Source organism: Macrosteles quadrilineatus, unplaced genomic scaffold (genome assembly GCF_028750875.1).
Source record: "Macrosteles quadrilineatus isolate MER2022 unplaced genomic scaffold, UCM_ALF_1.0 Scaffold_5__1_contigs__length_97177068, whole genome shotgun sequence".
NCBI lineage: Eukaryota > Metazoa > Arthropoda > Insecta > Hemiptera > Cicadellidae > Macrosteles > Macrosteles quadrilineatus.
The window spans coordinates 80,758,810-80,781,851 of record NW_026542598.1 but is presented as its reverse complement, the minus strand read 5'-3'; the positions used below and the strand labels follow the sequence as shown (position 1 = coordinate 80,781,851).

The window sequence follows — 23,042 nt, the reverse complement described above, 5'->3', positions numbered from 1 at the left end:
AGTCTTTACTCAGATTTTTAATAACACCTTTTATTTTATTTTATTTAGTGTGATTGATTTAATAGTACAGTGATTCTTAATTATCCTTCCTAAACATGGCTGAATGAGCATCAAGGTTGAATTTTCTTTTTTGGGTTGGATAACAATCTCATAATAAAACTATACTGTATTGTCCATTTTGTGTACAATTTGGTGTAACAGATGATCAAGTAAATAACCTCACTGGTACTCTAAAACTGCTGTATGAATTTAAAATGCAATACAAATATTCCTGAGTTCTTCACCGGTAACATGTTGCAGGAGAGACGAGATGCTCAACACAGTCTACAGTCAGTCAGAGTTCACCCTGGACGAGGGAGAGAGACTGCTCAAGGGTATGCAGGAGTTGCGAGAGGAGCTCAACACGTACGGCGAGGTTGTGGCAACACTGGCCGAGCGAGCACAGAATGTGGTACCTCTGAAGCAGCGACGTGCACCCGTCGTTCGGCCACTGCCTGTGCTAGCAGTGTGCTCTTACAAGCAGGACAACGTGAGTTGATTGTACCTTTCTGGGCTATGTTGACGGATTTGGGTTTAGTTTGTAATAATTTATTTATTTCTTGGATTTGAAATTGAGATCCAGCTTCCATTGAGCACTGATCTCTGCATTTTTATTCTCTAGGTATTCCTAGCCAATGCCTTGATCACCATTATCTCACAGTCATTTCCTTCTAACTGTCTGATAATCATAATTTCCCTGGTATTCCTCAGCTTCCTAAACCAGGTTTGGAAAAAAATTTAGATACCTTAAAGTTTGAATGTATATTGACTACCACGATCTTATTATATTTTTAGTTATGTTTGAAATATAATCCTACACACAAGGTCATCTTTCTTTAGATACTTACAGCACATCTTCTTTATTTTGATGAATCAAGAATGGTTTTATTTGATTTAGTTAAATATTTTTTACATTGAAACTGTTTTAAAAATATTTTTTTAGTAATAAAGTACTGAGACTGTTCATTGCTTTCTTATCGTTTTTATTAGCTTCGTTAGCTAAGCTCAATATTTTTTAAGGAAGGGAGTAAGTAAGGGGAATGTCGAAAGATGGGATCATAGCAGTGTTTAACATCAAGAAAAAGTATCCTCTAACCAACATAATTTTTTAAATGCAGTTTGTTCCTAAACTTTCATGAGACAATACATGGATCACCATGTAATACAATACATTTGAAAAATCAAATACTTAACAAACTCATCGTTGCAGATCGTGATAGAGAAAGGCGAGCAGTGGGTGTTGCACGATAACAGCGGCAGAGTGAAGTGGCGCGTGAGCAACGGTAGCAACGGCAGTGACTGCAACGTGCCCGGCGCAGTGTTCCTCATCCCTCCGCCAGACAAGGAGGCGCTCGACGCAGTGGAGAGGCTCAAGCGCCAGTACGAGCGCACGCTGGCCCTGTGGCAACGCAAGCAGCTGCGCATGAGGCAGAACATGATCTTTGCCACCATCAAGGTGGTCAAGAGCTGGGATCTTGCACAGGTTTGTGAAAAGTTATTGTTTTTCCTTACCTCTAGAAGCCTGTGTCTTTAGTTCTAGTCTTAATTTGTCTCCAACTATCCTTGCATATAGCTCTCCAAAATTATAATTATCTAGGGATTTATTTTTTTTTCTATTTATCTTAGATATTTTCTACTTTTTTATCCATTTCCCTCTAAGCTTTTCTTTCCTCCTTATCCCATCTATATTGTGCCGTAGCAACTGGTTTTGGTTGTGTTTCCTGAGTCAATCTCAGATATTGAATTAAAAATCTTGGATAGGTTTTGAAGAATCATAGATGCCCTTTCCAAAGTTTCTTAAAAAAAAAAATAATTTTGTAAAAATTTTTATAGCACAAGTTAAAGTCTACATGGTTATGTTTCTTTTTGACAGTTCTTAGCGATGGGTGCAGACCAACGCAATGCCATTCGCAAAGCACTCAACGAGGACGCAGGCAAACTGCTTTCCGAGGGTGATCCAGCCGATCCGCAGCTGCGCAGACTCAAGCGAGAGATGGATGAAGTCAACAGGCTCTTTGACGAGTTCGAGCGCCGCGCTCGTGCCGAAGGTATGCATAAATGTCTCATTTAATTTACATACCCGGATGATACAATGTAACATTCTGTTGGTATTTCAGTAATTTTTACTATTGAAAACAACTATACTCAATTGTTTAGGTAATGTTAAAGCTATGTATAAAATTCTATGCACTCATCTCTTGTTTAACTACAAGGCAAAAAACGTATAATTTGTTTGAAAGTTCCTATGAAATTTGGCATAGGCTAATGTTAAACACAAACAGTAAACTTTAAAAATAAACTTCTTTGTATGTACCAATATTGTAAGATTTTTCTTTATTGTCCATGGTGGGTCTGCATATGAATCTATGCTAATGTATAACTTTGTTACTGACAAAGATCAGCCATTTCTTAAGTCAGAAATTTATTAAAGAGCCTAGTATTTGATAAATTTAAGGACTAATTGTTGGCTAATCATTATGAAGAACAACCGAGTCCAGTTAGTTTTAACAGGATAGAACCCTCAATTATTTTACTCGTTGCTAATTATTTACCCCGAGATAACGGAATATTTTGTTCAGAGGAGGGTAAGAATGCGGTGAGGCAGTTGACGGAACAGTTGTCCAACCTGCAACAGAAGCTAGACGAGGCTGAACACACACTGAACCTGCGGCTACAAGCTCCTGTGCCACGGGACCTCGACTCCCTGGAACATCTTGTCATCCAGCACAAGGACTTTGAGACTAACCTCAAGGTAATATCCTTACATACAGTATTTTTAGTGATAAAAACTTCAAGAAGTGATTTTTTAATGCCTGCCAGCTTCCCCTTAGGTGGTTTTTTTTTTAATACGCCAAACCATCCCTTATTTTTCTCTTTGCTGTCAGCTATAAGTGTTGGTACTAGTCATGATTGAATTCATAATTTCTTCCACTAAATAGATTGAAAAATTTCTAGAAGGCAATTAACTGAAATTGGTAGGTCCATTTTCACCACTAATGGGTTCAGACCTTTCATACAGTATCAACGAAAATAGTCTTCCCATTTTAAAACAATACGTTTGTTTCTTTCACACTATGATCGGAAATAGTTAAAGATCAAGTGACTAATGGACAATACAATCCTAGTTTGATATAGCTCATTCATTTGTTGTCAGAGGCCACCATCTACCGTGGTGTGTCATGACGTAAAACCGTAGCAATATCTTTGAGGCATAACAAGTAAGACTTGGCAACTTGCCATCAAGGCTTAAAGTCTCCTATGGTTTTATTCATACAAGTAACACAGCAAATTTTCTGCTGCTTACATTTAAATACACGTTCTTAGATATGTACTTGACAGTTTGATAAAAAACCACATGCCCACATGCACAATTAAAAATAAAATAAAATCTAATATTAAACAATGACTAATTCTGAAGTAGCGGAGTTGTGGTTTTTAACCGACAGTTTTTTATAGAGTCTGACTGGAGAGGTGGACGCTGTCCAGGCCACGCTGCGCTCTGTAACTCGCAAGACACCGCAACTACAAGCCAAGGTGGATAAGGTACTCACTCAGTGGAACTCTCTCTGGAACTCTTCACATCTCTACATTGAGAGGTAAAGAATATGGAACTGTGATTAAGTTTAATTTGAAGAGCTATAATCTGTGTAGGGTGTTTTTTTTATCTTAGCGTATAATAATCTTAGTATTATAGGCCTAACCTTAATTATATTACTTTTTTACTCCACCTTGAGATCCTGTATTTGTCCTACTGATTATTTGTTTTGACGTTCATTGTAATGTTTTATCAAATCTACTCTATGAAATAAATTATTGTTTTATACATCATAGTTTGACAAACACTAAAGCACAAACGTTTTTTTTTCCAAACAACCAAGTTTAACTATTATTAAATTACATTTTTTTCAAACTCAGTTCAGTTTAATTACTGAAGAATAATAAAATAAAATAAAATAATTTTTATATTTTAATATGAACAACACTTTCCTTGCATTTAACCTAAAAAAAAACAAAAAAGTACATTTTCATTTCACTTATGTAACGAATAAATCTTGACATGTTATTTTTATATATGGCTATATCTATAAAAATATGTTTTCACAACAATATTTCCACATTAAAACCTACACTTAAGATTAATATTTATATTATCAAACTAATATTACATTATCAAATATTATTACTATTTTTTAATTTAAAATACACAAATTCACAAATAAGAAAATAACCAAAATGTAACAACAAATTTCTAAAAATATATTTGAGTAAGTATGACGAGAGTGGCTGATTCAGAGTAATATTTGCATTAGATTTTATAATCAAAGATTCATTGACACAAAACAATTCATCAACATACAGAAATCCTTTTTATTAATAATACAATTTTGTATGGTTTGTAACTAGTATTTAAAACTACTTGCTCACTTCAACACTATCTGTTAATGGTCATGTAGACATGCAACACTGGCTAAATATGATTCATAAATACGTAAATGTGCGTTCACTGTTGTATTCAGTCTGAAACAACTCTTTTCCTCGTCCAGTTCTCTTAATATAGGAGCCATTTTAGATTATTCTGTAAACTTGTGACTTTTCCTGTTTGATATCTGGTGACTAAATAGTTTGTTTGAATTTATAATTTATACACAACACTTGTAGTAATGGGTTGCATTTGGTCCAGATTGAAGTGTGTGGAAATCATTCTCACGGGACTCGACGAGTGTAACAACGTCATCTCTGAGTTTGAGCTAAAACTCGCTGCCTTCCAAGAAATGCCTTCAGAGTTTGAGAGTTTGCAGACGGTGAGTAAAATCCCTTATTTCGTCAATCATGTAGTTACTCTACAATAATAATACTTGTCTAGTCATTAATTAATCAATTTTTTATTAACAGTAGTTATATTTACTAATTTTAAAACAAATACATTTTAACTCATTACTTTTACTCTTCAATAAAATAAATTGAGGGAACAGTGATGCTACCAAACACAGTTGCTCAGTTGGTGTTTTGAGCTGCAAATCCAGACATTTACAGTTTGAAGCTATAGTTAATTAAGTTTTATAACCATTTTGTGTATTAGTTAGATCATAAATGTTGATAATTATCAAAGACGATGTATGTATTAGGACAGATTAATTATCTTTGATGCCATTCAGCGTACATAACAGTGCTTTATGAATAAAGGAAATTTGATTGGATAAACCTTTTTTTTAAATAATATAAAATCCAAAAGTTTTTTTGAGAGAAGGCTGCCATTCTTATACAGTGAACTGGGGCCTTTAGGTTAGTTTGTTTTAGGTTAGGTAATTTTTCTTTAGTTTATGATAGTGACAAAGAAGGTAATATTACAAAAGCGAAAGTTTATTTTGATTAATTTGTTAAAGAGACAAATTTAAAAGCGGTCAATTTGTATTCATGCCACTTTGTTTAATTTGAAAACAGTAAATTTTGTAATATTACCTGATTTGTCACTATCATAAACCAGGCTAACCTAACCAAACCGCACTCTAAAATAGTCGCAGCTCTCTTCTTAAAAATACCCAAATTCATCTTGTAAATAGAGAGTATTAATTTGTCTGTGTGCATCAGGTACACAAACAGCTGGTGTCGCTGCAGAAGGAGGTGGCTGCGACACAGCCGTCCATAGATCAGCTGGTCGAGGACTCTCACAACTGTCGTCGTCTGGTGGAGAAGTCTCGCAGCCACGTACACCACGGCGGTCCACACATTGACCTTGACAGGGTAGACACTGATGTCAACCGAGTTGTACAGAGGTGGAATAACATCTGTTCTCAACTCGTTGACAGGTAATGTCTCAGTCATAGATATCTCATTTCTAGGAAAATCTAGCGTTAGTTAGTTTTATGTGGGTAATCCTTGTGCCCCATTCTCAGCGTTCAACCGCGTTTACTTTTGAGGCTTAGTAGGAAAATAAATTTAAAACTGTCATATGATCAAACTTCAGTCAAACCCACAATGTTCACAAGAATAAAAGAGATAGTAATGGAAACCAAAGTTTAAAAGTCTGGAAAATGCTAATAAAGGGTCTCTGTAAATAATGTCAGGATTTTGAACAGCCTATTCTTGGGGACTATTAAAGATAATTAAACAATCTGAATGTCAAATTGAAGGGAAAAGAACAAGATTGTTTCACGCCTTAATACATTTTGATGCTCCGTTAGTTGCTCTGCATATATGGAAGTGGTTTTCAATTTCTTACCAAGCCAAGTATTGTGTAGTATCTGTGGTGTCACAGCGGCAATCACTTCCGAAATTTGTCTACGCAGATGTGCCAAATCACAAATGTTCTCAGCGTAAACGATGTTCTTTACATCTAGTGTTAAACTCTTTAGTTGTTCACTTGTCTCTGAGTAGAGGCCCACCTAAAAAAAACATCGGACGGTTCAGGTTGAAGTTTACACGACGAGTGCATCCTATTTTAGTTGCTACTAAAATCAGGCATTTACCTACTTTATTCTAGTAACTACTATGTGCGTCTATTAAAAATTGGTTTTTAAAATTCTTTTGTTGTAGCATAACGTCAAAGGTATTATTAAATAACTTAATCCATGAGTTCCCAGGGTGAAGAACAAAGTTTATCGCTACAAGTCCAGTATGTAACATTGCCACACCTTAACAGCTGTTGTTTGTCACAGGGCACGCAGCTGCGAGGCAGCATTCAACTTACTGTCCAAGTTCAAGAACTCGTACCAGTCGGAGGTGACGATCATAGACGAGAGCTACAAACAACTCAACTCCATTCCAGCCGTGCAAGTGAAGGAAACCATTGACCTGACTAAGGTAAGAGTCGTCGGGAGGTAAGCGATACGAGGTAACCACATGTCGCACCGTAGCATGACCGTAACAACCGATGTAAAGAAAACATGCGGCCAACTACATTAACATCGGCCGCAGTAGTTAATTGCATTTTTGAGAAAATTTACATTAAAAGTTGTCGAGGTGAATGTGTAAATACTTGTAATCGTTATATTGTTACTAATCAACTTTAGGGTTGTTGAAAAGTATGTAATGGAAACAATGTTGTCTCGTTTGTAAAATTGTGATTTGTGATTTCATCGGAAGAAGTTATGTCTACACAAATTAAGGAGAATGTTGAATAATTTTCTTACGTGCAATTCTGAAGTGTTATTTTTCAGTTCTTCAACTGAGGTACAGTTTTGAAAATTCTAAATTTCCTCATACAATTCTATAGAGATATTGTTTCTACTCTATTTACACTTGTCCACCTATCTAATGATTAATCAGTTTGTAATTTAACACAAAATCTTACCAATCTCATTTTAAGCGTAAGAGCATGACCTAATGAACTTATTTTGTAATCATTTGATACAAATCGTCAACTCTTTTAACCTCCCCTCACTGTATCGTAAAAATTCACTCACTTTACCGTAAATATTTGAAGTTGAAATGTTGTGAGTGGTGGAAAAGAGTCGACTGGTCACTGGTGCTAACCGTAACACAACCTAACCTAACCTGTACACTGTAGACGCTGTATACGTCAGTGCTGGAGCGAGCCCCGGCAATGGAACAAGTTAACATGGACGGCGGCCGCTTTATACGGGAGGCAAAGGTGAGTTGATTACTTTAGTGTTCATTTTGGTGCTTTCCTTGTCATGTCTTGGTGCAGACAATTTTTTCTACAATTTTATGATGAAAGTTAAAACATTTATGGGTTGAAAACATTTGATACTTTAATATTTTCAAATTTGGCAGCTGTATGTACTATAGCGTTTGATGTACTTTGGAAAAAGTTTGAAACTTGAATATAATGTTCCAGATTTGGTAAAAGATTTTTAATTTAATAAATGTACGTTAAAAATTTAACGATAAATTAAATGATTAAATTTACCCTTACTTTTGGTGTTCATTTCTTTAAAATAAAATATTTGCGACAACAATCCAATAAGCCTATGAATTTCAACTTGCATTACCTTAAACGGACTATTGAAAGTCATCTCATCATTGTTTACCAACTATTTTACGTCATAAATTTATCAATTGTCTGACCAAGACATTTTTGAGTAAGACAGCGAGTTTAAGGGAAAAAAATCCTGTACATAGGGTAAACCAATGTGTTCTGTGTCGTAGAATGCACAGTTTACGCTATTATTTGTTATTTGTTATTTTTGTAGTTTGGTCCTAACTCCTTTGGAGGTGTTGGGGTAGTTTGTTTACGGTACAGAATTGTTGAATTATAGCAGCTGATTCGCTCACTTTATTCACTGGGGAAGGAGAGCAATTTTATTAAAATTGTGTTGGAAATTATTTATTTAGACTAATTGTGGAGTTTCTGTACTACCTAAATGTATATGGAGTTTGATAAAACTCAAATTCCAGGTATTGAAATTAGTTCACTCCCCCAATACACAGGAAAACTATATAAACCAAGGGAAATCTGATAGAGTCACCGTTTGCACTGAATGTATATAATCCAGCAAATCATGGGAGTTGTGGCCGGTGACGATAGACGACGTCGCAATATCATAACATAACTGCTTGTTTGGAGACGGTAACCTAACCCTAACCTAACCTTAACCCGTGGTAAGATCTACGACGCAGGCCTGACCCGCTACATGGAATGGCTGACGGAGGAGGTCCACCCTAGTCTGGACGCTGGGTCGCGCAAGATGGCGCGGCGCGAGGGTGGCGCAGAGCTGACGGCGAGGGAGCTCGATGTTCTCAACCACCGGTACGACAAACTGTTGGAGATACTTTACGAGAGGCTGCAACGCATCGCTAAGACTGACCCTCAACTTCAGGTGAGTAAACTTGGCAAGAATGTAACTTTTTTAGTGATGCATTAGTTATTTACAAGTTTTAAACTAGAACTAGAAGATGAACTTATTTTTGGGACATGAATGCCAAGTTGAACTGTAGAAGATACTGAATAACTTTTGGATGCAGTAATCTATCTTCAGGGCAAGCTACAGTTAAACTTTTGTGTGCATTTGTAGTTTTTTCAAAGATGAATTGCTGATAGGCATCTGAAATGTCAAACACTATTTTCACCAGTTCAACAACACCTTAATCTCCTGGAGAATTAGATTTAACAGAGTTTACTGGTTTTGTCGTTGAAGCTGATTTGTGCAAGATTAGGTTTTCCTTACCACCTTTAAGCATTAATTTCAAGTTGGATGATAAATGTGGAAGATATATTTCATGGAAGTATACTTAAATTGAATTTACAATGTTTACCAACTGATTGTGATTAGGATAGGTTACTGTTGTGTTGGTTAAAACTTAAAAGTAAAGTTTTGCAATTTGTATTGCAATTAATTTGTAATTGAATGATTTTTCCTAAAACATCAGGGGCAGTCAATAAGTAGGTAAAATTTGTTTGTTACCAACAATACAATTTTAACAACTAATTTGTTTGACAACATTTTGACATATTTGCCACCCCTACTTACCATCAATACATGTATCCAACATATAAAAAATATTTCTATCAACAACAGCAGTTAAAAACATCAACAGTAAGGTGCCAAACTAAATTAGACAATTAGAAAACCAGTTTGTGATGATGACACTGACAGATGGTCAGTTGTGAAAGACTGTACCGTCACAAGAAGTGACTGTACTCTAATGATCTACTGTGTCCGGAAGTGACTGTACAGGAGTGGTGTGTGTAGGTGTTATGTAGGAAGTAGATCACCTTCAGTCCCTTCCACTCTTCAACTCTTCTACTCAGAGTTTCATTCACTAAACGCAACCCTGCGTAGGCTGTTGATTGCTAAATTGTCAACAAAGTCTTTGTTTTCGGATACTTCCAGCTGTTGATTGTCCAAAGCTTTTGCAGTATTTTTATCTAATATAAACTGAGAATTAACTATTTTTAATTTAGGTTCTCATATGTTCACTTAATGTCATGCTTTAAAATAAGTAGTTTATTGTCATGCAATTTACAACTGTGATAAATGTCTACCGTTCTAAATATTTTTCAAAGTTTAAATTAAGGGTTGTCACATACAAACATTTTATTGTTATGGTTAAGTCTTAGATGTAAACAAATTTAGTTTTTATTCACCACAATTACTTTAGAATACAATAAAACTACCAAAATTTTATGCCAAATCACAAGAAAGTGTATAATTATCACAACATTAGTCATACAGTATGAAACTACATATGACACAAAGGTCAATGCAAATGCTACAGGACTGTACCAGTTCTGCCCACTCCCCCCTCTGTGCTCCCTTTGATTGTTACCTGCACCAGTGCCAGTTTGATTTAGTTTCTGTTTGAATCAGTGCTTTTCATTTTGTGGTTTAACGTGTCATTTTTTGTAAATTTAAACACGGTTAGGTGAGTTTTTGTCTATTTACAATATTTAAGCACAGGTTCTAGGGCCATAATATTTTTATGCATACACTTGTTTAGGTTAAAAGTGTTTGAGTCTCCAACAAGTTCAAATCCGAATTAATTCTCACATTTGGTTCAATCTTTTCATTTGTAAGACAGTTTGGTAAGACTTTGTCAATATATGATATTTCAACTCTCAAAAAAATAAGTGTTTGTTTATAAAGTTTACATCTACACTTTAAATACACTACTTTAAATTTATTTTAAAGCTATTATCTTTGTTATCTCTTAGGTGTTTTAATAAGCAAACATTGTAGATATACAGTTAGTTTTTACCAGCTTTAAATTTAATCAATGTGATACTCATGAAGATTTTTCGGTTCAAATTAATTTTGTAAATATTAGTTTATAGTAAAAAAATTCTCAAAGTTGTTATCAGAGTATTGTTAATAACTGTAAATTGATCTTCTTATTTTTATCTCTTGTATATCTTTCAAGAGTTTTTAATTGACAAAAATAACTGGATCCAAGTTTCATGATAATCTAAATGAATCCACTCTTAAATGATGTGAAAACTTCAATCGTGCTCTCAAGAAAACAAAAGCAATTTACCGAAACGGTTAACGGTTTGGCCTCATTTGAAGGTGTATCAGCACGTCAAGTAGTAAAGTGGTTTCCAATAGTTTAATTGTTGTTTGCTGTGTAGGCGGAGCTTGCAGACATGATGCCTCGGCCAATCAGAACGTTCAGAACAGAGTTCAGCATCCACGAACACTCCAGCGAACAAACCAGATATTCCTCTACCACCAGGTATGAACATACACATCTTTGTAATGCTTTAAGGATTAAAATGTTACTCACTAAATCTTTTTATAAACATAAACAAAAATTACTATTTTCTACGTAGTTCAGTTTATGGTGACACTTTTTATTAATATTTTAGGGTTTTTTTTTATTGTAGTTGCTTGTAATGTAAGCTGAAACTACTGGTAGAGACAATTTAATATAATTAAACAGAAGTGATTTGATTGATTCTTTTAAGTACAAACACTAGCCCCTACTGGAGTAAAACTCTTTTAATAGGCCTAATTAAAAGTATTGACATTATATGCTTATTACTTATAATTACAAACTAGTCCTAGTATTTTTGTGTGTGTGTGGTGTGAAAATTTGTGTTTACAGACACATAAATATCACTTTACTCGTACAACAATTAGGCTTAAAAAACATTAATCAAGCTAGCCTTTTAAATCACTGTGTGCACTCTATTCCACTAGTTAGCTACCGATTCCCCAGACTTGGTCATTGTCTTTATAGTTCATTAACTAAGTGAGTTACTTGACTTATAAAACAACATAACCACCTACACTAGACATTTACACACATTACACACATTCTTATTCATTACATTCTTATTTATTTGGACTTTTTACATAGCTTATGTATTTAAGTTCCATACATTAATTTTTAAATTCCGCTAAATTTTAATCTATTGCATTTTAATACCTCAAACTCACGTATTTCTGTAAATATTTTGCTTACTAGCAGGTTGCCTTAAATCTTTTCTGGTTGAATTTCAAACAAATATTAAATTGTATGGCATAGTGCAGTAATATAATACACATTAAAGAATCTAAAGAAATAAGAGTTATTTGAAAACATAAAAATTTTAGGTTATTTGGATTGTAAAATTTATTTATCTGAACAAATTAATGAAATTAATGAATTGTAACTATAAAATATTACGAAATTGTTACCTGCTTATCACTCTATCAGGTGCAACAATAAATTAATACTAATGTGTAATTTTATGACAGTCTCGTTTTGTTTAATGTTATTACAAATGAATAGATAATTTTATTAAATTATTTAGCAGCAGAGTCATGTCACTTTAACAGTAGTTGCTTTAACATTCATCATGTGCTGAAGTAAGCTATGACGGCATTGTCACTATAATACTCTTGATAACTGAAACTCCTGATAAGATATCATGAGTGCTACTTGTTTCTCTCAACGCCATTGTTTGAGATCTGGTACTCTTTTGATCTTATCTTAGTTGTTCATAGATCTCCGTTGGGACAGGTGGCAAATTTGTAAAACTGTGTGATAGTATTAGTGATTTTAAAGTAAAAATAAATTAAGTCGATAAATTTAAGTTATGGCTGGATAAAAAACTTATTGGAATGTTTAGACAAGCAAGATTCATGTACAAACTAGTTTACCCAGTATATTCCTGTTATTGCCAATGCTCTTCTTTCGACAGGTACTCTTCAGATACAGTGGACTCGACACAGCTCAACTCTAGTGAAAAAATTTCAAAATCGTTCGCGAGTGTGAAAGTGTCGAAACCCGCCAACAGTCGCGAAGAATCCCCTGCAAAATCTTTTCCCGACACGGTCAACGAAACAGTCAAAATAGGTAACAAAGTGTCAACAAATGGCGAATCTAGTCCAGCAAAATTTAGTACTATGCAATTCTCGGAAATCCGATCGTTGAAGCGGATAAACAGGGTGGAGGAAGGAATCGGAACGGACAATGCGGATATCATAGAGACTCCGGGAATAATCCACCCTCAGACCGGTGAAGTGTTGACTGTCGGGGACGCTATTAGGTTAAGGGTGTTAGATGTTCGGACTGGTAGAATCAACATGGTTGTGAATTCGAAAACAGTGTCTGTTACCATAGAAGAAGCTGTGGAGCACGGTCTAGTCAATCCTACACTAGCGGATCGGTTGTTAGGTCCGTGTGGAATAGTGGAGGACGAGTCAAAACCCCAGCTGTCCCTCCTGGAAGCCATCCAGAGGGAACTGTTGGACGCAGAGCGAGGACCTGCGGAAAGAGCAAAGGTAAGACAACCAGAAGAGAGAGGGGTTAGCATTGCTGACGCTGTACGTGGAAACGAGATAGATCCGGAAACCGGTCTGTACTTGTTGAAGAACGGGAAGAAGATAAGTCTGAAAGAAGCATTCCAGTTAGGTTTATTAAGAAAAGATACAAAAGTCAACAAGAGGAAAGGTGTCGCATTGGCTGATGCAGTTGTGCAAGGAATCGTGGACGAACGAACGGGACAGATTGTGGATAGGTACACTGGAGATAAATATCCTGTGGAAGTGGCAATAGAGAAAGGTCTCATCGACCCTGACTTGAGAGAAGTAGTGGAGGTGGTAGGAGATACCAAAGTGACTGTGGATGAAGCATTGAAGTCAGGCCTACTGAAGGATGGCAAGTACATGCATAGCTTGTCTCAGGAGAAACTGCCTTTGAGGGAAGCTAAGAGGCGTCAACTACTAATTAAACCGATGACACTAAAAGATTGTGTTGATTTAGACGTGTTTGAAGACGGATATGTGAAAACTCCTACACATAGAGCTAAGGTTACCATCTTGGAGGGGATATCTCTCGGAGTTCTGGACAGTGACTCAGCCAAATCTGTCACAGACACTAGAACTGAAGAGCTTTTGACTCTCTCAGAGGCACTTACTGAAGGTATAATTTTGCCTGAAGGAAAATTTGTAGATTTAGCTTCTAATGAAGTATTGACCATTCCAGAAGCCGTAGATAAGGGGTACATAACTTCTGTATCTATTAAATCCATTTTTGATATCGATGGCTTTAAAGATCAAAATACCGGTGAATTTGTCAGTTTAAATACGGCTATCCAAAAAGGGATAGTGAAAAATTCTGAATATGTAATAGACTTCAAGTCAGGAAAAACAATCCCCCTTGATGAGGCTGTGAAATTAGAATTAGTCCGTCCTGAAGTACTAGAAATGCTGCAGAGAAAGATAGGAATAAAGTCAGGTGGCAAAGAGTTAACTGTGTTGGAAGCAGTTTTTAAACAGTATTTAGACCCAAAGACTGGAATTGTTATGGATAAAAAGACCAAAAAAGGTGTTCCTTTGGATGAAGCAGTAAGGAAGAAGTTAATATCACCTGAAGGAGCGGCATTATTAAACAGTCTATTAAATATCACTCTTACTACACAGACAGTTACCAAAACAATAAAGCGCTACTCAACCAGTGTGACTGTGGCGGAATCTTCGAAACTTGTAACATTTGGTGAAGCCATTAGGAAAGGTCTGATTGATGAAAATACTCAAATGTTCAAAGATGAAAGTACCGGAAGATTTATGCCTGTTGAAGATGCCGTTAAGGAAGGTTTGCTAGGATTCCAATCAGACTTGGGAAGCCCCAGTAGTAGTTGCTCCTCAAGAGATGAATCACCAACCAAAGGTTCACCGACGAAGAAACGATCACCAATCAAGGAAAGTGTCAAGAGAGCCCTAGATTCATTATCTAGAACAGGATCAGTCTCGCCCACGAAAAAGTCATCGGGCGAGAGTTCTCCTGAAAAACATGCAAAAATGTCAGAAGAATTTATTGTAAAAGAGAAACTCAAAACAGAACGACAGGTGTTTGAACTTCCTCCTGAAGGGTGGTACCTCGGTGAAGCGATAGAGCAGCATCTGTTTGATCCAGTCACTGGTCTTTTCATCATTCCAGGTACTGACAGGTTGGTTTCATTTGAGGAATGTATTAATCTTGAAATTATCAATCGCAAATCAGCGATGGTTGTAGATCCTAACAAAACAAAAAACATAACTTTGACAAAAAGCCTTGAAAAAAGAATACTTGACTCAACAGGCCATTACTTCTTACAGGATGGCAAGAAAATTACAATGAAAGAAGCAATAGAAAAGAAGCGTGTAATATTGGAAGCTAGAATGGATATAAAGCCTACCTCACATAGATTAATTCAGGTAACAAAAGTGACTGGAAAGCCAGATATTATTGAAGTTTCAGAATCAGGTACGGACAGAACAACGTTCAAGGAAATCAAACCTAATGACAATGAATCCAACATTGAGCCACTTCAAGTTGCTCCTGGTGTCATTTTTGATCCTGCGACTGCCTTGGTAATTTTTACTGACAATGGTAAAGCCGACAATTTACTAGATGCTGTGAAAGAAGGTAAAATTGAACCCAGTAAAGTAAAAGTTAAAGATCCAAATACTGGCAATGAAGTTAATATCAACGAAGCAATCAAGAAAGGTATAATTGATAAAAATAGCGGTGATTACAAAGATAAATCTGGTAGAAAAATAAGCTTTGCAGATGCTGCTAAGTTCGGTGTTGTAGCTGTTTTAGGAGCTCCATTAGTTGCTGTGAGTAAAGCTGCGAAAATGATCCAAAAAGCGATGGTTGTAGATCCGAAAACTGGAGAAGAAATACCAATTGAAGTTGCTTTTGAAAGGGGTTTGGTTGACAAAGAGACATTGGCTAAATATGAGCAAGCTATGGAAGTGGATGATGAGGGAGGACTTTCCCCGGTCAAGTCGGTTCAAGTTGGAGATATAACCTTAACAGACACAAACCAGGCTGTAAAACCTGTACATTCTGAACCAAGCAGCCTTCAATCTAAAGAGCAGCCTAAATACAAGACATTAGATACATCCTTTATATCTTTGGAAGACGACACAAGACCATCTGAAGCGGAGTTAACTAGAGCAAGAGTTACCACCGAACCTAAATATAAAGTGTCTATTGGCCGGGCTCGATCCCTGTCTCAGAGCCCCGATAGAGAGGCCAAACCAGTTGTCTTGCAGAAAATGCGGAAGAAAATCGTTAAACCTAAAGATGCCGTTGATGTAGGCATAATAGATAAAGAAACAGCAGAGATTTTAGAAAAGCCTGAAAGTTATCAAACTAGAAGCGGAGAAAAACTCAGCCTATCTGAGGCTATCAGTTTGAAAACCTTAGATGGAAACACTGGCGCAATAAGAGATCCCCAAAGTGGAGAGTTACTTACAATAAAAGAAGCGATGGAGAAAGGTATCCTGGACTCAGCAGGGTCTTCAGGTAAACTTTTGATTCCGATTGCAAGAAGTCTTTCCATACCAGCTGTTTTAGAACAAGGTCTGTACGAAAATGGTAAAATTGTGCATCCAGAGACTGGAGCTCATCTCTCTCTTAGAGAAGCGATACTGTGTGAAATTGTTGATCCAAACTCAAAAATAACTGATCCAAACACAGGAATAAAAATGACATTGGAAGAAGCAATTGCCAAAGGAAGTATCGATGATGAAAAGACTAGAGTAAAAACTAGAAGAGGGTCCCTAGATTTGTTGACTGCAGTTGCTGGTGGGTTGTTTGATAAAGTTGATGAGAGGAAAGGACTTGATCAGCTTCCACCAGCAGGAATGACATTTCCTGTGGCCTTGAAGAGAGGGTTGATTGACCCAGATTCTCAGGAAGTTGTTCATCCGGTTACTGGTATAAGAAAACCAGTGCATGTAGCAATTCAAGAGGATTTTATCATGGCGTTACCTTGTCCAGTTTCTCCTGACTGCATGCAGGTGACTGATGCTTTAAATTCAAGACTCATTGACAGTGAAAAGGGTATTTTTATCCACCCCAAGACTGGAGAAGAAATCCCAATTTCTGATGCTGTGGAGATGGGACTACTTGTACTAAAACCACCAACTGATGAAATTGGAGGGCCAATAACCTCGATTACTGAGACTGTAAAGAGTTTTGAAACTATTACAACTAAAACAATTGTGCTTCAACAAGGTTTTACTTTAATCGGTCCTGACACAATTAAAAATATCAACACAGGAGATGTGTTGTCTTTAGATGATGCTAGAAGGAAAGGAATTGTTAAGGATGAGTCGGTAACAAAAGAAGAATCGTCCTCAGTTAATCAGGATAGAGGGAACGGCAGTAATTTGAAAGAGTACACCAAAGATGCTGAATGCAACTTAGTCAAAGGAAAGTCTTTGCAGAAAGGTGCAGACTCAGCAATTCCAGATACGGAAACAACAGAAGGAAACTTGATTGCAAAACAACAAGTTGCCATTGAAGAAGCTTTCAACAGTATTTATGATGAGAAATCAAGGAAATTCAAAGATCCAAAATCACCTAACAAACTGTTGACATTTAAAGAAGCCTTGGATGCTAAATTAATAGACCCTGAAGCAATGATTGTTGATGTGAATACAGGAGAGCCCATAACTACAAGAGAAGCTGTAGAAAGAGGTATTATTGATCCGAAAACTGGAGCCTTGAAGGATAAAAAATCTGGTGGCAGTTTAAGTGTAAAAGAAGCTGCAAAACTGGGTCTGTTGGCAGTAGTGGGGGCTCCAATTCTTGCTGGTAAGGCAGTTGCTGATGCTGTAAAAAGTTTAAAGAAGAGCAAATCCCCTGAAAGAAAGAAGTCTGTGGAAATCCCTGCAACACAGATTACAATTAGAACATCGAAAACTCCCTCACCGCCTAGAGAAATTCCAACAAAAAGTATACCTCTTAAAGAAGCCATTCATTCTGGTAAAATTCAACCTGATCAATGTTTTGTCACTGTACCTGTCGCTGGAGAAACAAAACGAATCTCTGTAAAGGATGCTCTTGATAGAAATCTAATTAGTCTGAACAATCCTATTGAAGTTCTTGGGCCCGCTGAAATATCAGTTGTAGATGAGAAAACAAAATACAAAGTATCCGTCACTAAACATTTAAACCCCAAAGAATTAGCATTAAGAGGTGCTTATGACTTGAAAAGTGCTGAATTTCTTGACCCTAAAACAGGTGAAGCTGTTGATTTCAGTGATCTTGTTGGGGAAAGTAACGTATTTGACCCTCAAATGATAACAGTGAAAGATCCACAAACTGGGGAACGCATATCTTTAGAAGCAGCCCTTGCAGTTAATTTGATTGACCCTGAAACAGGCAGCATAACAGATCCTGATACTGGAAAAATAATACCTTTCTTTGAGGCACTCAAGCTTGGATGGGTGGTACAGACTGGTGATCAAACTAAAAAGACTCAAAAGAAGGCAGAACCTGGAATATCACTCGTTGATGCAGCTCAAAGTGGTATTTTCAATGCAGCAACTGGAGAAGTTAAAGATCCAAAAACCGGTGAAGTTTTAAGCTTAGCAGAAGCTCTGGTAGTAGGAGTGATTGATCCAGATCTCATCACCATCAGAAACCCAGCAAATGATGACCTTCTCTCATTGGCTGAAGCTGTTGATTGTGGCATCGTGGATCTCAACCGGGGTGTTATCATCAATCCTGAGACAAAACAAGAAACAAGTATGAAAACTGCTTTGAATGAAGGCTTCTTGATATCTGGTTTAAGAAAACCCATCTCCCTGGAGCCTGTGATTAAAAAGGGATGGTACACTTCTTCGGGTAAAATACTAGATCCTTTAACAAAGAAAGAGATTGATGTTAATGAATCTGTTAAAAGAGGAATTGTTGACCCATTCATAACTGAATGCAAAGATACAAAAGAAAATAAATTCATTACTCTCGATGACGCCTTGACTACAAAATTAATTGATTCTGAGGCTGGAAAATTGAAAAATAATGTTTCAGGTGTTTTAGTATTGTTGGATACTGCTGTGGAACAAGGATTGATCCGTACAAACAGTGTATCTTTTCCTCTCATAGATGCAATAGTTCAAGAGTATTACTCCCCTAAAAATGGAAAACTACTAAATCCCTGCATTGGAGAAGAGCAAACTTTAAGAGAAGCGAATAACTGCAAATTCATTGATTACAGTTCGGTTTTAGTCAAAGATGCACACAATGACAAAGTCTTATCAGTACCTGAGGCCGAACGTGTCGGGCTATTGGACAGTGATAAAGGTGTTTTGAAATATCCTGTACAGATGACATTAGACACAGCATACGAGAAGGGATATTTGTTGACAACTCAAAAACCATTGTCTCTCCAAGAAGCTCTAGCTCAAGGTTGTTATGACTCAAAAACCGGATTGATGGTTATGGGAGACGAAGACAAAATAACTCTTGAAGAAGCCATGAAAATAGGAGAAGTCAACCGAAATGCTTTAACTGTAAAAGATCCAAGATCCGGTGACATAATTACTCTGTCCGATGCAATAAAGATTGGTGTCGTTGATCCAAAGGCAGGCACAGCCACTGACCCGACAAACGGGGCAGAAATGCACTTCTATGATGCTTTAGACAGAGGTTTAATTGTCCCTGCTAAAAGAAAGTTTTCTCTACCAGAAGCAGTATTCAAAGGATTTTACGACCCTGTATCCGGTAGGTTTACAAGTCCAGAAACTAGGGAAAAACTACAAACAGACAGAGCGATTAGAAGAGGTATAATAGATCCAGCGTCTACCATGGTGAAGGTTGATGGTAAAGTAATGACCTTTGAGCATGCTGTTGAGGACGGTATTGTGGACGCCAAAAGTGGAACAATCAAGTTTGAAAATAGAAAATTGGACTTCCAGGAAGCTTTTGAACAAGGGCTGCTAATTGAAGTTCGGCGTCCTATAACGTTGAATGAAGCAATTTTGAAAGGTATTTACGATGAAAGAACTGGTTTGTTTGTTGACCCAGCAACAGGTGACCGATTAACTCTGCAACAAGCTATTCAGTTATGTCTCATTGATCCTGATTCAGTTCATGTCAAGGACACTAGAAGTGGTTTCCTGAAAAAACTAAATCTTTCTGAAGCAATAAAACACGGTTTTGTCGATGGAACTACAGGTAAAATTAAAGATTTTTCAAAAAGTGGAGCGGAAGTTTCAGTCATTGATGCTTTTGAATCTGGTTTGCTTGTTGACAGCAAAGCAGCAGTTTCGATCCAGCGAGCCATCCATCAAGGACTGTATGATGATCAGTCAGGAAAGTTCACAGATCCTAACACAGGGAGGAAAATCACACTTCACGAAGCGATACGGAGGTTCATCATCAATCCTCTTCTTCCATGTTATTGGGATAAGAAACCTGAAAAACTTCTGTCCCTTGTGGAAACATGTAGAGCAGGAATAATTGACCGAAGAGCTGGCATGTTTAAAGAACCTGGAGCAAATTGCACAGTGTCACTTTCTGAGGCAATGGAAATCGGACTTATTGTTGATATTGAAAGTGCTGGATTTGGTCTGTACGAAGCAATTTCCATGGGACTATGTGAAGAGGGAAAAGTTGTACATCCGTCAACAGGTAGAAAACTCACTTTGTGTGATGCTGTAAAAGAAGAACTTATTAATCCTGTATCTTCAATAGTTAAAAATACAAAAACTGGGAAATACATGAAATTGCCAGAAGCTGTAGAAATGGGACTGATAGATGACATTGTTGGAGTATATCAAGTACCTGATACAGGAAAGATTCTAACACTGCAAGAAGCAAAGAAAAGAGGTTTGATCGTGCCATCGAAAAAACCTCTCAGCATAGAAGAAGCAGTAAAATGTGGGTTGTTCAGAACAGATAGTGGTAAATTTGCTGACCCTGAAAGTGGAGAGTTCTTTGATCTACATGAAGCCATCAATAAGGGTCTCATAAATGCGGAGACAACTGCAATCAAGGATCCAGTCACAGGTCAGCTAAAGAGTGTAAATGCTGCAATTGAAGATGGAACTATTGACATCTCTAAAGGAAGAGTTTTAGATCCAAAAACCAAACGGTCATACTCCTTGGACACAGCTTTGCAAAAGGGCATTTTAGTCACAGTTGAAAAACCACTAACATTCCAACAAGCCGTCAGAAGGGGTTCAATCGATTTCCTCAAAGGAACTTTTAAGGATCCCAGAAGTATGAGAGAGTGCACCTTGGAGGAAGCTATTCAGTTTGAACTCATAGATCCTGAATCAGCTGTTGTCAAAGATCCGAAAACCGGGAACTTTTTGACATTAAAGAAAGCAATAGCCGACGGACTCATAGATTTGAACAAGAGAGCAGCTCTTGACCCACAAACAGGAAAAGCTAAGAGCTTATGCATAATGTTTGAGCAAGGAACAGTTGTGTTCTTGCGAGAACCCATGTCATTCGACCAAGCAATCGAACAAGGCCACTTGGACACATCCACAGGTAAATTCACTGATCCACAATCCAAAGAAGTCCTTACACTAAAAGAAGCCATTACATTAGGACTAATCGATCCCGATTCTGTTCTCGTCAAAGACACTGCTAAGAAGAGACTGCTGAAACTCCCTGAAGCCTTCAGAAAGGGTGTGATGGATTCTGAAAAAGGAAATGTAGTCGATACGTCCACTTCAAAATTACACTCGTTGCCGAATGCAATCGAAATTGGTTTAGTGACGACACACGGTCTGTCTTTGATAGAAGGTCTCGATTACGGTCTGTATAACCCCACCACAGGGAGTTTTACCGATCCGTTTTGTACGAGTGGGGGCGTGATGGAGCGAAGGCGTTTGAACCTAACAGAGGCTATCAAGTCAGGCCTGATTGACACTTCGACTAGTGTTGTGAAGGATCCCGCCACTGGAGACATTTCCACTGTGCAAGATGCCATTGCTAGAGAGGCCATCGACCCTGTGGCGGGCAGGATGCTTGAAACTACCTCAGGCAAACCTATAGACCTGCTGAAGGCCAAAGAGAGGGGATACATCATACCAGCTGAGGCCAGGGTGAGTACAGTTCAATACTTACATTTGCTCGTCACTGTAGTGTTAAGTATTTAACAACTGCGCTTCCATGACCGATCAGACATTCAATATGTCCTAAGAAGTGTTTTAGGCTTCCAAGGGAAGTTGTGTCTTAAAAATCCATACAATCTTCACAACTATTAATCTTAGTTTTGTGAAAAATGTTGTTACCACAAAATGTTCAATTACAGAATTAGGTCTTGTGTTTTAAGAGTCTGAGATAACATAGGGATAGGATATAACAGGGGATCAAAATCACTGGTTAGTGGTTTTATGTATTTTATTCATATCAGCACACTCCTAATTGCTCCCAAAAAACTATTTTTCACTCTCAACACAAACCAAACTTCTTTTTTATGCTACAGTTGTTACAAAAAATCACTATGGATTCTAAATACACTGGCCTTAAAAGTCTACAAATGAAGAATATAAATGATTTATTTAGTAGTTCTAGATCTCACCGCTCAACCACAAGATCTTTAATCACAAGATTTATGATCGTAATATCTATGAATTCTCTGGTTACTTTGTAATAGGATTTTTACGTTATCCCGAGGTCTTGGAAGCGCAGTTGTCTCTTAAGTTAGACTTGCACCGCCAGGTTGACGTCTTGAGTCACTGTCTCGGGTTGGCGGATGCGGCTTTGTCGTTTAGACGACGTCTTTGCTTTGGGTAGTTGGCAGGCATGTTAGCCAATGCATTGTTCGGCTTGGCACTAGGCCTATGAAAATAGCCCTAGTGATTTTATCAAAGCCTTATCATGTTCCATTTTCAGCTCATGTTCTTTACTTCTTAGTAATATTTTAGTGATGGGTGGATTCCAGTTTGATGGTTTTTATAGCTTGTGATAGTCTTGTGTTCTAAGATGCTTAAATGGGTTTTAAATAATTAAAACAGGATAAACAAGTACTTTACTTACCTATGAGAATTTCATAAACTTTTTGAAGTTTGTCTATAATGTTACAAAAAGTGAAATAATTTTTTTTTCTATCTGCCTTCAAAGGGTTTACAAGCTCACCTTGATCGAAAACTTAATAACTGGAATATTTTTTATATAGATATCCAACTTATCCTGTGATTTCGAAAGCTCTAGCATTGAATTTAACAGGAATGCCATCCATTTCTTTATAACAGAAATTTTCAATTTTTTTAAAGTGCAATATAAATGTATACCTTATGTTGTAATTTGATATAAATTTAAATTTGAAAATAAATATTTTAGTGGCTTTATTTATTTTGACGTACATTTTATTTAAT

The 23,042-nt window shown here is 36.9% G+C and overlaps 1 protein-coding gene across 16 annotated transcripts in view; it reads left to right on the top strand.

Moving 5' to 3' along the window:
• Positions 1-23,042, top strand: part of LOC128994339 (dystonin) — a 127,680-nt gene that overhangs the window by 33,588 nt on the left and 71,050 nt on the right. For 14 of the 16 annotated variants that reach the window (XM_054418809.1, XM_054418822.1, XM_054418817.1 and 11 more), the window contains 12 exons: positions 301-529; positions 1,250-1,522; positions 1,913-2,087; positions 2,619-2,791; positions 3,496-3,635; positions 4,721-4,841; positions 5,629-5,846; positions 6,696-6,840; positions 7,547-7,630; positions 8,607-8,819; positions 11,069-11,172; positions 12,626-21,767. In XM_054418809.1, coding sequence (XP_054274784.1) covers positions 301-529; positions 1,250-1,522; positions 1,913-2,087; positions 2,619-2,791; positions 3,496-3,635; positions 4,721-4,841; positions 5,629-5,846; positions 6,696-6,840; positions 7,547-7,630; positions 8,607-8,819; positions 11,069-11,172; positions 12,626-21,767 — 11,017 coding nt within the window. The remainder of the gene's footprint in view (positions 1-300; positions 530-1,249; positions 1,523-1,912; positions 2,088-2,618; positions 2,792-3,495; positions 3,636-4,720; positions 4,842-5,628; positions 5,847-6,695; positions 6,841-7,546; positions 7,631-8,606; positions 8,820-11,068; positions 11,173-12,625; positions 21,768-23,042) is intronic. The other 2 variants (XM_054418820.1, XM_054418821.1) reach the window with 2 other exon arrangements.